The sequence below is a fragment of the Quercus lobata genome, chromosome 12 (assembly GCF_001633185.2).
Source record: "Quercus lobata isolate SW786 chromosome 12, ValleyOak3.0 Primary Assembly, whole genome shotgun sequence".
NCBI lineage: Eukaryota > Viridiplantae > Streptophyta > Magnoliopsida > Fagales > Fagaceae > Quercus > Quercus lobata.
Window position 1 is genome coordinate 31,892,047 of NC_044915.1, and position 14,704 is coordinate 31,906,750.

At 35.5% G+C, this 14,704-nt stretch overlaps 2 protein-coding genes across 2 annotated transcripts; both read right to left on the reverse strand.

Annotated features, from left to right (window-relative positions):
- Positions 1 to 510: 510 nt before the first annotated feature.
- On the reverse strand, positions 511 to 7,615 carry LOC115971897 (monodehydroascorbate reductase, chloroplastic/mitochondrial). The gene is made up of 17 exons (XM_031091997.1): positions 7,395 to 7,615; positions 7,140 to 7,284; positions 6,932 to 7,031; positions 6,290 to 6,367; positions 5,968 to 6,039; positions 4,525 to 4,643; positions 4,345 to 4,429; positions 3,720 to 3,809; positions 3,102 to 3,203; positions 2,869 to 2,958; positions 2,605 to 2,685; positions 2,291 to 2,362; positions 2,126 to 2,220; positions 1,918 to 2,006; positions 1,766 to 1,828; positions 1,612 to 1,652; positions 511 to 864 (listed from the first exon to the last, which is right to left on the reverse strand). The coding sequence occupies exons 1-17, from the start codon at positions 7,402 to 7,404 to the stop codon at positions 745 to 747; spliced, it is 1,452 nt and encodes a 483-aa protein (XP_030947857.1). The 5' UTR covers positions 7,405 to 7,615; the 3' UTR covers positions 511 to 744.
- Positions 7,616 to 11,304: 3,689 nt separating this feature from the next.
- On the reverse strand, positions 11,305 to 13,015 carry LOC115972431. The gene has a single exon (XM_031092719.1). It carries the CDS (start codon positions 12,803 to 12,805, stop codon positions 11,618 to 11,620), a length of 1,188 nt encoding a protein of 395 aa, XP_030948579.1. The 5' UTR covers positions 12,806 to 13,015; the 3' UTR covers positions 11,305 to 11,617.
- Positions 13,016 to 14,704: the final 1,689 nt, after the last annotated feature.

Genomic DNA, 14,704 nt, shown 5'->3' on the forward strand with positions numbered 1-14,704 from the left:
CCTTTGACTCATCTTTTTTTATGCTACCAAACACTGGAAAATACAGAAAACTATCTTTACACAAGGTTTTCTATCGAAAATACTTAGGTACTGTTTCTTAAGTAACCTTCTTAAGATTCAGCTATGTAGATTTTTTCTAATGAGTTAGAAGTGTATTTTTTAGTTAAATAACCACATGGCTAAATCTGAAGAGATGAACCTAAAGAACAGCACCTAAGGTACTGTACCTAAATTTTGTCCTATATATTAAATAGTCATATATCATTATCATTGAAAACCCTTCTAAGAAATATCAAAGATAACCCTTCTAAGATATTAAAAACGGAAACTAGTTAGCCAAGCCCATGGATTTTGTAAAGAAACAATGGACTGCTGCATTTATCATTAAAGTAACCACAAGCATCAGTTGACTTCCCCTAAGAAACAAAAGCCATACGTACATATGTCAACATTTGTACCATATGATTGCCATATATACAAAAGCATCAGTCTCTCTCTGCATACTTTCCATAAGATCAATAAAACGAGAGGAACATCAATAAGATCAATAAAATATTCAAGTTATTGAACATGACAACGAGGAAAAATAATCCCCAAAGAAACATCATCATCATCATCATCATCATCATTATTATTATTATTTCTCTTACTAAGTCCTAATGAAGATTATTAATTAAAAAATCTGTAAATGAAGCAATCTCAGTTGATGATTGTAACATGTCTTCTGCACTATTCTGTAGTGTACTATACTTGTAAGGATGTTCGAGCAATGTTTAGGGCCTCCTCTACTGAAGATGCATTCTGAAGCTTGGCTTTATCAACAGAAGGCCGGCTCCTTGCAAGTTTAGGCAGGAGTTCAAATTCCTTAAACAACATAATAAGGAGTCAGTTTTTTAGCCTACGGAGCCTAATGCAGAAAGGATAGTTCGATAACTCTAGAGTCTGCTTTATATAAGTAAATCTGAAAGCAATTTAAAGAAAAAACGAAATCTAGCATCGATGGCATTCAGGACTGAAATTATTCCCAACACTAATGAGGATTTACTACTTCTGCATTCGCAATAATTAACTTTTTAAGTCTGACCAAGATGTAAAGCTTATGCTTTTGAAAATTGCTAATGCTATAGCCTATACTTTGGGAACTGGAAACATGTGAAGACATACGCTAGTAGATGCATTACATACCAATGTGAATTAAGATTTCTATGACCACTTACCTTTGTAGCCAGGTGCTTTCTCTCCCCTTCAATAATGGAGAGGTCTTCTAGCGATTGGGAGTAGGTGAGGACTACGTCCACATTGTATTTTTTACAATTATAGTTTGATGATATTTTAAAAATATTTAATAAATAACAAACCAAGACTTATGACATGAGACCTATAAAAGCAAATTCATTGGCCACAAGTTATCTTGTGACGAAAGAATCTAATTATAGTATTAGTGACCTATAGATTGTAACATCCCAAAATTTTCTGAAAATTTTCAAGATTCACAAAAATGCCACAAATTTATCTTACTTCAATTTGGCAGCTAAATCAATATTTCTATATTTTGGTTTGTGGGCTACTCTGCCATAAATGGTATTTAGAAGTTGGGGAATAAAAAGTTACCTCGGTGCTTCCACTTTCAAGAAGAACACCTTTTAATTTACCTGCGAGCCAAGAATAAACTAATCATTTTATTTCAATGAAAAAAAATTAAAAATGCATGTACAAATGAGAGAGAGAGAGAGAGAGAGAGAGAGTTTCAAACAGATTACAGTACCAGAATCTACCCAGAAAGTTGCTATCTTAGGATCAAAATTGCCAATTTCAACCGTCTCTCCAACTGTTCAAAAAACTCATCTCAATTATTGCCTAGTATAAGAAAAACTATCTAAAATTTGATGAAACTAAAACAGCATTAAAGATTCTTACCATTATCCCCATAAAATTGCCACCACACTTTTCTTGGGCTACCTTCATACTCAAATACCCTTGAATAAAAATATGGAAGATAATCATACCTGGAAGACATGAAGTGATGCAAATCAACATGTAAGATCGCTAAGAAGGGAGACAAATACAGTGATAATCATGTTAACATCTCTAGAAATTAATTAGAAGAAAAGAAAGTCTGGCATACATGCGAGTTTGGGCACTTAGTAATGCTTTAATGCAATGCTGTGCTGACCGACGAGCATGATCAACATGTTCAACTCGTGCTACACGGTCATACATCTGTTCAGTGTGAACCACTTGTACATTCAGATTAAGCAAGAATCTTGCTGCTTAATAGAGAAAAACATACCTTTAATGGGAAAGCTGCAACATCTCCAATTGCAAAGATTCCAGGAGCACTTGTCCGGAACTGACCATCAACCTGGGATTTGGTATTACATATATGTCAAGTCTTGACGATATTTTATTTTATTTTTCTCCTCTCCCTAAAGTAGGCTTAATATTCCAACTGCCAAAGTTACTACAAACTTCTTATCAAGATCTGTGAAAAAAACATGGATTTTATTTCAATGGCTCTAGGTTGGAACCAAATATTACCAGAGTTTCAAGCCAAAGCTTCCATTCATTTTTATGTACCTAAAATTAGTTTCCAATCAAGCGCACCTGTATTCCACCAACATTAGTGTTTAAACCTAGCCTTTCAAAGGGACCAACAGCAGGTTTTGCTCCAATACCAATAATTACCTGCAAAAGGAGAAAAGCATTTGCTGTATCATCAACTTCTCCATCTTGCCTTCTTATGTTCAAACATGCAGACCATAATTTCAGTTTCATTAAATTATAAAACATATGGTGCAAGAAGAGAAAACTTGTCCCTATATATGAAAAAGTGTTAAATATAATGCACAAACATCAGAAGAACATTACTGTGTCTGCTTCTATGGCAGATCCGTCCTCAAGTTTGACAGCAGCTATGCGTCCACCAGAACCTGCTTCTAAGTTTTTTATGGAGGCACCCTGGAGAACAATTAAATTAGTTTAGAAAGTCAGCCTGCATGGCTATAACTAAATGAACTGTTTGCTAGCAAAACAGATACCAAGTTTACACAAATGACGCGCGTGTGTGTGTGTGTGTGGGGAGAGAGAGAGAGGGAGACTACCTTTAAGAATTTGACGCCATTCTCTTGATACAGTTCTTCATATCTCTTGGATAGAGAAGGAGTAAATAGTCTTGGCAAGAGATGCTTCTCTGGAAATATGATCTTTATTTTTTAAGAGAAAAAAGTGTTAGTTATCTCCATGTCAAAAGAGTAAATAGCCTTTGCTTTGCTTAACAATAGGTGGGAGAAATTTAAATAATTCTGGTTATAGAATTATAAGTAAGACGGACAAAGTAAAGGTTCTTCTTAAGCATCATGTCATCAAGTTTTCCCATTCATGTTTAAGGAAAATCGTTACAAGTTGCTTACATATAAAACTGCTTTATGATATGTGTACCAAACAATAAAAAAATAAAATAAAAAACAACAACATTGCCATGAGCATAGTTTTATCATGTATTAAGGATCCTATGAATGAGAGAATAAAACTTCTGAAAAACAGTGCAATGCACTAGAGGTGCCAGGGGCTATTCAAGCAGTCTCAGATACACCAAACAAACAATATGCCCCAACAAATATAGAGATGAAAAAAAGTGGTGAAAATTCCAAAATTCTTCACTTTCATTAATTAAGTCCATTCAACTATTGTAGAAGAAACAGATTGAACAGAACACATACTGTTGTATCAAGTTTCCAACCAACGGCTGCCGCAGCAATCTCCATGCCAATATAACCACCACCAACAACAACCACCTTCCTTGCCTTCTCCTAAAAATTCAAAGGGGAAGTTCATTTAAAACAATGAATTGGAAGCTTCAATCCATTAGGCAATCCTTGAGAATATGCAGCTCACAAGATGGTCTCTGGAAATTGATTTATCAAAATTATAGCTTGTCAAAGCCCAATGGCTCGCATATAATCTAGAAGCAGAGCTGACATCTGAATTTCCTAGAGCAGAATAATTCTCTCCTCTAGGTCCACGTAATTGTTGTAGGCAGCTTTTGAGATAATAAAATATTTAAAAGGCTTAAAAGTATACTTTGTTCTGGCAAATTTTGTAGAATTTCTAATTTTCATTTTGAAAACTTACAAAATTAAGAACACTAACTATTTTATTCAATACTTCTTATAACTCAGAATGTAAACACCTACAGAGATGAAATGGAATTTCCTAAAAATCTCATGCAATATTTATACAGCTGGTACAAAGATTTAAGGAGCATAAGCTTATTCCTGAGCATATTATAACCAAAAAAAAGAAAGTGAAAGCAAGTTGACAACGACCAGATGAAAATTAAATTACCAACGATGATATTAGTGAATCAGCATCTGCAACATCTCGGACGTAGTGAACACCAGATAGGTTTCCTCCAATTTTATCTGGAAATCTGAAAAAGATAACTAAGAATGCAGTTTGGCTTGATCCATTTGTATGCGTAACCTAAAAGCTCTTATTAATTACTACTTCAAAAGCCAAGCATACCTCGAGGCTGTGCATCCTGTAGCTATTATAAGTGATCCATATTTAAGTTGCTTGCCTGAATTTGTTCTCAATGTTTGCTTCTCAATATCAATACCCGTTACTGGATCTTCATAAAACATCTACGCAAAAAGATGGAAAGGACAAAATTAAAGAAACCATTTCACAAAACAATCATGAATGTACACCTCAAGATAAATGAGAAAAGAATCATGTTTGCTCTGTCAAATAAGGTGTGTATCTTCCAAACTTTCACAATCATAGGTAAGTGTTAACTATTAAGCATACATTTTTTTTTCCATCCAAATTTAATTAAAACACTGAAGTGTAAGAAAAGGGTTTTCAATGTCGCTCTGTTTGTTTTGATGGAAAACCTTTTGTAAAGATAGTTTTCCACATTTTCTAGCATTTGGTAGTATAAAAAAAATTGGTCAATGGAAAACTATCTTTAATCAATGGAAAACCTTAACAAAAATAAGGCTTATTTTCTATAGCTTGTTTTCCAAAAAAAAATTTCGGAAAACAATCTCTCTCCCGTGCACTTCATCACTCCTATAAATAATTCTATTCTTTTGTGCATAGGAAACAAAAATTAATTTCATACTAGGTTGGTCTTTAGAGCAAAGCTTGTTCAGCAATGGCTGTAAAGTCCTTGCTTCCATAGTTAGTAATCATAGCTGGCTTTGAATGGGTAACCTTTATCATCACTGGGTGGTAAAATTTTGGGTGCAAAATAAACAATTGCACGTCGAAAAATTTGGGTTCCAGTCTTCCAGAATTAGAAGATTCCTTTATAAGACTGTCACGCCACTCCTTAAAGAGCAACCAGAGGTTTGGCATGAAATTTCGAGTAAAGGTCTAGCCCATGAAAGCCATTAGCCATACTGCTGAGCCACATTAATGGAGGAGCTAATAAAGTCTCTACGGTCATCTAGGGTCCTTATCATATTGAAAAAGAATTTGTGCTTGCTTTCATGTCTCCTCCAATGGACAGGAAGCACTTTACATTCGTTTCTTGGGCTATTGATGTGAATTTGTTAAGTGAAGTAGGTTGTAGGGATTAAATCTGAAGAGAATTTTTCAGCTTTAGATGAACGCCAATAACCACCTCTAGTAACTGGACGAGATGATGAGGTATTTTTTAGTGGCTTTAGCCATTGAACGGAATAGGCTGCAGATGAGTTGAGAATCAACTTTTTGTTTATACTGATTACATTAATTGGGTTTACACAATACATATGGTATATATGTTTTATATTATACAAGAAATGTTATAAAAATTTTGTGCATACCAAATACCAAACAACAAAAAACAATTTCAAGCTCATTTTTAAGGTCATTACCAAACATTGGAAAATAAGATAGTTTTTCAGTAAATACTTTTTAGAAAATAACATATTTTCTAAAAAACGTTAATGCTGAAACAAACAGAGCTGTAAAGAATACCTCTATCCCTTTCTCTTTATACCAATCAGGAGTTTGCCTTTCCCCACCAGATCCAACACAGGTATGAAATCCCTACATGAAATTTAATAAAGCAGAACAGTTCCTACCATTACCAACATTATAAGAAAAATAAATAAATAAAATCACATCTTTATAATAGTTGCCAATATGCATTCATTTGAGCTCCTCAAGTCCAAAAATATTACTATGATAAACACACACTAATTAAGCCAATATAGTAAGAATTAAAAGCAAATAAACACTCTGAATCACAAATTTTGAGTTACATTAACTAATGCAATATGAAGTAAATCATTCTTACAGGCAAGCGTGCTGGCTTCTTATCCAGAGGAAACAAGTAACCTTTAGTCAAAGCCGGACGCTCATAAGGTGCATACGCCTGCAAAAACAACATGCTTATAACCTCAAAAAAATAGTAAATTTCAGATCAAAAGGGTTTCGTTCAAAAATTTTTTATGCATATTTAGTGCTAGAATAATTAAGAGATAATATTCACTATTTTCTGGAATAATCAATAATTTAACGTGGAATCAAAGCAACTAATCCTAAATTCATACACTGTCCCCCATTTAAAAGTTAAAAATTCCATGATATAAACTCCACTTAATAAGAAGTCTAGCCCACATTGGCTGATTAAAGCTACAACCAATTTTAGTACATAAAACTTACAAACTGACGTGACAATGAAAATGAATAATGCAATAAATAAACTTCATAATCATTTTTGTTTTGTTTAGTATTTTAAAAACTCGACACATAGTAAAATTTGTAGTAACTGTAGCACGATTAATTTGCAATAACCTTAGCTTCCCTCACTGATTAAATTCAGTCTGATCCTATGATCCTATCAGCTTAAGCTTTTTGGATATGCGGTAAGTTTAACACATAGTGATTAGTGACCAAGCAAACTAAATTTGCAAAAGCTAAAAATAAATAAATGGACCTCTTTAGACACAATACAGAGGCGTCCATTGGCCATGTCATGTTCGACGAAAGTCCGAGCCGCATAGCCTGCGGCATTGCCACCTCCAACGATCACAAACCTTCACCAAAACCAAAAAACAAAAATCACCAGAAATTGGGAAACATCATCAATTTCGACCTCAAATTCAAAGTTAAACAAACAAAGAAAAATGAAATCAGAAACTGACTCTCGGTTCTCGTTAGCGAAAGCAGACGAGGAGGCGGCCACGTAGCTTCTCCGGAAGCTCCTGAATCCGATCGAAGAAGATTGTGGAGACAAGAGAGAGAGCCCGTGCTTGCGTGGCAACGATAGGGTCAGCATAAATGTACGAACTGTGGATGGTAAAAGTAGGAAAAAAAAAATCAGAAATAGAAGAGATTAGGAGTTAAAAAAAAAAATAATAATAAAGAAGCAAAATAGAGATGCTGATAGAAATTAGAACCTGAAGACATTCTGTAACTATGAGCACTTGTCTGTGTAATTGCTAATTGTTATTAGTGAGTGACTGAGTAGTGAGGTAGTGGTGGTGGGTGTAGTAGAGGAGGTCGGAGGTTCAGGACGCGTGTACTGTGTCTGTGTAAATTTGAACGAAAGAGTCAAAGGAGAGGAAGTTGCTAGAATTGGGCTTTGGGTTGTGATTGGTGCAAAGTTTAAAGTTGTTAACTCATTATTGGGCCTTGCAATTCATTTCTATTGCTGCGTTCTATGATATTTTAGCGATATTTTAGGTAAAAGTGTAGTTTGGTCTAAAGTATAATAAGAAGTCAGAAACTTCTTCTTTCTTTTTTTTTAGAAGGAAAAAAAATCAGAAACTTTTTAATTGACATTGCAGGAGATAATTCTCAAGACTAAGTTTGATGTTTATACAGTCAACTTCCCTCTACAATTTTGCATACTACAATTTTAATATAACTTTTTATTTATTTATTTATTTAAAGTTTAATTACACACGTAGTCCTCTAATTTTTTTCTTATGTTTCGTTTTAGTCCTTGTTCTAAGTTTGTGTCAAAAAGGTCCATTAGTTAGCTATTGTTTATGTTCTCTATCCCCAAACGAGCATAAAAGAGTCGAACAAAGTATTTGAATAATCAAAATCCCTGTGATTTTATTGAACAATCTCAACTTAAAATCAAATCAAGAATTAAGGACAAATATATTTTTGACACAAACTTGAAAGTATAAGGATTAAAGTGAAACATTTAAAACAATAAAAACCATTTTGAAACATGGAATAAAGGTCAATGACTAATTGTGTAATCAAAACCTTTATTTAAATTAGCATTCCTTTGGGAGGACTTAAAAATCATTGTAGAATTTGTACTTGGTTTATGTCCAATGTTTTTGTATACTAGTCAAGAATCACAAAATACATGCACACTATATGTCCCATTAAAACACTAGAGGAAAACTTTGCCCTAATTCTTTTGCCTCTAGCAATTTTGAAACCTAAAATGAAACAATGTCCAATCTTAGAAAAGGCACTATATGGCAAGACAAACGGGAGCCAAAACAATAAGAAACTATATCAAATGGGTCAATGATAAAATAAATAGGTTATTTTTGTTTATATAGACACAACAAGATTTTAAAAAAAATATATCAGTAACTACAGGTCATGTAGGTATCATTGACCCATTAGAACTCACAAAGCAGGTCATGTAATTCAACGCATACCTTCTTGATACTAAGAATCAATGATGGTGATGAATCAGTAACTACACATCTAACCCGGTGTTGGTAAGCTCAAAAGGAAGATTTATAAATGCCTAAAACAAAAAATGAATGACTTAGGTGGTACCAGTCTAAGTATTCTGATTAAGTTAGTAACTTCTTTCATAGAAAGGAGTATGCAATAATAGCAATTTTTTCATACCTCTCCCTAGTGGATAGTACATGTGATTTATAGGTTTTTTTTTTTTTTTTTTTAATTTATATGGTGATTTATATGTTTAATGGTTACACATGTTGCTCTTTAATTTCAGTCATGATCTGGATCGTGATTGGAATGGACATAGATTTTGCCACACTGCAAGATTAGGGGAATTTCCTTAATTATAGCGTGGATCTTAGCCTCTAATTGTCAATTCTTGTGAATATAGCTCACGTATTCCAAACATCGCATTTTCTATTTTATGGGGGTCCCATTTTTTCAAAGGAAATGATATTTTAAAGAGATAGTTCATTAGACCACTCTCTTATGGTATATAAAACTCACACATGTGGAATCCACACATATTGTGAGATAATATTCTCTTGATACAATGTCATGAGATCCCTTCTTCTCCCAACAATATTGTTCAGTCATTAGGGTTATTGAGTTATTCTCTCAGGCGTGTAACACTAACACCCCCTTTTTTCAAGATGATGAGTTCGTTCATTCAATCCGGCCCGTTCAATCGGCCCCCTTAAGCTAACAATTCGGTTGGATGATCACTTTTTCACCAGATATCACAATTAAACTACTTTAATAAGTACCCACAATTGGGCCTGTTTCTTTGTGTGATCGTAGTGTTTTTAGTCAGAAAAGGAGAGTCTAAAGTATGTAACTGCTTGACACATGTCTTCCGAGGGTCCCACTAAACCATCAGAGCATATTTATAGTTGGTAAGATGGGACTCACGTCTGCAACGTGGCCTAATGATCATTGACATTAGAATTTGAAGATGGAAAAAGTCTATAAACAGGAAAAAAAACAATTGAAACCTTCTTAGTGTCGACGTAGCATATTGTTAGCGGTTAAAAAAAAAAAAAAAAAGGGATTTTTGTGGTGAAATTAGTGAAAACTTATACTAATTCAACAAGTGTGAAAAAAGTTGTCAATTTTTTTTTGCATGATTTGAGCAAGTTGCCCCATTGTATGTACCATGGGGCGTCTATCTAAAACCAGCATTTGTGGCTTGAGCAAATACCAAATGGCCCAACCGACTTTAAGAAATCTATTTGTAACGCCTCACATAATGCTATTTAAATAAACGCCCAAAACTACTTTTAACCCAAAAAGGGTTTAATTTGATATAAAATATTAGGATAAATCGTAAATTGCACTCCTAAAGTTTGGGGTGATTGTATTTTATACCTTAAAATTTCAGAATTTTAATTTTACAATGTAACGTTTCAAAATTTGAATTTTACTCTCAAAGTTTATGTGTTTGGATTTTACACCTCCAAACTTTAAGAGATAAAACCCAAATACCCTCAAACTTTAAAGGGTAAAATCCAAATACCCCTAAAATATAGGAGTTAAAATCCAAATTCTAAAACCTTAGAGTGTAAAATTCAAACACTTATAAACATCAAGAGTAAAATTTAAATTTTGAAAAGTCAGAAAGTAAAATCTAACAGCCCAAAACTTTAGAAGTATAATTATAATTTAGATTTTGCTAATGTGTGACCTAATAATTTTCATTTTTAAAAAAAATTTCTCGAAAATTAAAAAAATATTGATAACTTTTTCAATTTTCGAAAGAATATTTTCAAAAATAGATAGTTTTAAGGTACACATTAGGCGGACCATATAATTTACCCAAAAGTTTATTTACGTGGATCATAATTTGGTTGCCACGCCCATAAATAGAATATGGTTGCGTGTTGTTCACATTGGCAGTTGGCACACTCTTTTGGACCGTTCGCTTTTCGATTCAACCCGTCAATTCTAAAAGACCACGCCAAAACTATCTTTTCTTTCTAGTAGCAAGATGGACCAAAGTGATAAAATAATTCAGAGAACCTCAAGTGTTAACCAGAGAGTCAAAAAGTTCCCTAATTCTCTGCCGTTTTGAAAGGAAAAAAATAAAAGTTAATGTAATTTGGGTTCTTCAGCCACTTGCTGATTAAAGTTGTGCGCTATGTCAGAAACAATCATGAATCTGACATCACGATTCACCTACTTCAGACATTCATGGGTCATCAATTCGATTCATATGAACACGTTTTGGTCATTAAAACTTAAAAAGGATAAAGTCCTGGTGGAACCTAGTGATGCTAACCAAACTTTCCTACATTTTCAGCAGGCTATGACACTCAATTTCCATGGATATGCAAGTATGAAACAAACTAAAACCTCCCTATAATTTCCAGCAGAATATGACACTCAATTTCCATGGAAATGTAATTATGCAACACCAAAAAGACTTCCAAATTTGCATTCGCATTGTCAATTGACTCCATTTATGTGAAACAATATCAAACACCTACAGAAATGAATCAAAATTTGAATGCTTTAACAAATTCTCAGCAGTTAATATGCAAATAAGCCAACCATTCTGAACAGCCCTTTTAATACCAAAATATATATATATATATATATATATATATTGGGTATATACATTTCTTTCCAATCAAAAAGCTTCTGTACCCAAAAAAGAACAACAAAGTTACCAATTAAAACAAAAGCTAAAAAGAGTACATTTCGCATTAAGCAATGCATAATAATACCTCTTCACAACCTCAGCTGGGCTGAAACTATAATGCTATATACTCCTTGAAAAAGGATTCCTATACCGATCCACACTATTAGGTTCAAATCTTCCTCTCTGTTCGCAGGCCAAGACCATAAATTTAAAACACACCCATGAACAAATTGAACCTGGGATCAACAAAATTACCTCAAAAAAGAAAAAAAAGATTTTTTTTTTTTTTTTGGACATTAGGAGTGTGTGTCGAATTTACATAGTGGATGCAGTCACTTTCCCACCTTGATCGAGTAAATCAAGCACCTCTGTCCTGCTCCTCACAATCCTATGGAACACCTCTCTGATTTGTTGCTGCAAAGGCACCAATCCCTTTTCCATTTTCTTACAAGTCTCGCCCAATTCAGCCACGTGAACCGCCACTTCATCCAATCGATCAGCATCTGGAGGAAACTGAAACGAATCAGCAAATTCGATCAAAGACAATCCCAACCTCTCTATCCTTTGTGTCTCTTCTAATAGCCCAGCCAATCGATTCTTCTCTTTCTTTTTCTTCCACTCCTCTGCGATCTTCTCTTGCAACGCAATTATCGATTGGGCCCAACCCAATTGCTTAGACACAGGGAAGTGAGTGAGCAAACCGTTTCTCTCTTGGCAAGGTATCGCTGCCACCAAAGCCCACATCACAAACACCGTGATGGTGCTCATTATGTAAACCGGCAGAGCCGGGCTCGAGGACTCGCCGCCACGCGGCGCGACGAGATTGGAGGACATGGCTTGGATTTGCTTCGCGGCAGACCAACCCCTCGACATGCTCCACGACAAGGACCTGAATTGACTCGCCGAGGTCGCACGGTCTTTGCCACTCGATGTCGTCGCGTTTGTACTTCTTCGACCAAAAGACCAAGCTCGCTCCGTCCATTTATGGTTGCTGCCCTCTTTTTCTTCGAGCAATATCATCAGAGAATTCAAAGCCTTCTTCGCTCGACGAACCTGTCCATCTCCAATTGGCCTTTGCTCCAACGCGGCCACAGCAATCTCAGCCAGCTTCTGGTAATTCCTCACGGTCTCGACAGCATGAGACACAGCATTACAAACATCGAGAGCTTTCACCACTCGATCGTGGAACTCAGGGACGAGTTTATCAAGTGGGGGCTTCGAAATCTGAGAAGGGTCCCGACCCAATAACAAAATGGCCTTGTACTCAGCCTCGCAGCACAGAAACACGTCGAGGAGTTTGCGTAGCCACGAGATGGATAGGAGCCCATCGCCTAAAGTGTCCTCAGATTGAGACAATAGATCGGCGAACCTATCCGCCACATGTTTCTGAAAAAGCTCGAGGTCCTCCAGCTCTTGTTCATGGTTCCCATCCATCGAAACCACTTGGTTTCGACGGATACTGATTCGATTCAGAAATGAACCTTGATTATCTGTTGCAGGCATTGCTGATGAAAAAAACAATTTTGGATGAAGAAAGTGACAGAGTGGAATAATAAAATCGTTTTCTTTGGCTTAAAAGTGAGAGAGGAAGAGAGAAAAGAGGAACTGAGAGAAGGCAAAAAATCTGAAACGGAGATTGAGGAAGAACAAGTCAGAGAGAGAGAGAGGTAGAAGACAACAGTGTTAGGATAAAGGGTTGGCTTGGAATGAATGTTTTATATGGTATATATACGAGGGAAATGGTCAGGACTTTCTCAGAGTCGAGACCGCTTCTCTGTTTCATTTCGTGGACGCTGACTCGGCTTCTGCTTCCCATATTACCCTCCACTGCAAAGCTAAAATACAATCTAAATTACAAACACACAAGTGTAATGATGATGAGTGGAGTATTTACAAATTATTGGTGAGATTTATTATTCATGCACCAGAGAACATACAACATTATTATTAAATAACATTCAAAGTGAGCAATTGAGTGAGGAAAAATTTTAGGAAAAGGATCCCATTTCATTTTAACCCTTTTTTAAATTTTAATCAAGATGTAAGACACGTGTTATTTAAAATTTTAATAATCTTTAAAATATTCATTTAAAAAAAATAAACATAAAAATATTCACATAAATGACGTTTGTTTTATACTAGCTAAAAATTGGTATTTATATATAAAAAAGCTATAAATTGGAGAGAATTAATGGAATGGGATCTTCATTTTAAAAATAATAAAAAAATTGAAGGGAATCTTTATCCCAAAATGCTATATTCTTTGTGCTTTTTAGAATAAGATAGTCCCTCATTCTTACCACCAAAAACAAAACAAAAAAGAAAAAAAGAAAAAGAAAAAGAAGGATAAGACAGTCCTTATCCGTTTGATCTCAATCATGTACTGTGTGGGGTCCAATAATCCGTGGACCAGGCCCATTTACTTGTTAGGGTCCAAAGGCCCAAGCCGAGGAAGGTGATGACCCAGGGTCGGCAATACAAATACGAAGTAGTCTTGGGACACAGCCGAGGACTATTCAGTCTTCGGCATAACCGAGATCTCACAAGAGGAAAAAGCAAAAAAGGTATAGAAATAACTTTGGAAAAAATCTAAAATATCTATGACATTTAGAAAAGGGTACGCTGGGAAATATAATAACCCGGGAAAGCTGCTCTTATTGCCATTCAATACTCTGCACCTGATAGAGCCGTACACTATAGCTTTATCAACCACCCCCAACCACTCCGGGTATGAGCTGATGGGACAAGTATCAGTCTTGGAATGTCGATCCTACACGTGGACGAAGGATAAAAAACACGGGCTAGTATAAAAGGAAAAGTAAGTAATACATAGAGGAAGCTAGGAAAAATGGCCAAAAACCAGAGCCTCCTAGCCCGCCTCCAGGAGAAAGACTCCTAAGGTGAAGACGACTTAACCATGTATGGATATCACGTAAAACCCACCGTTTGGCGACCAAGGCCTAGCTTTTCAAACCCACGCTCTACAAATGATATTGTTAGGGTCTTTTTACATGCGAACCCAACACTGTTACGGTCCGTCACGAATCGTGTCCCTACAATTGGCGCCGTCTATGGGAAAGGCTTGTGTGTTGGCATAGGCGGTAGGTCGAGAGAGTTCTCTGGTCATTTCTAACAGTTGGTTATAGAGTTCTAGTGTAAAGTTCCGTCAGGGGCTATGGTTCTTGATTAGGGGTTACGTTTGGTAGCGTCAGTCGCATGGATGGTTCTAGGGGCTTGGCCGAGGAGATAATTCACCTAAAACCAAGGTCCCACTCCAAAGATCGAGTTTTGGACAGAACCAAGGTATTGTATGGTCCTCGGACTCAAACCTATGGGGAAAAAGTCGGCTACTTAGTAAAAATTCTAAGTTACTCAGTCCTCGGCTCAAATACTATAAAAGGT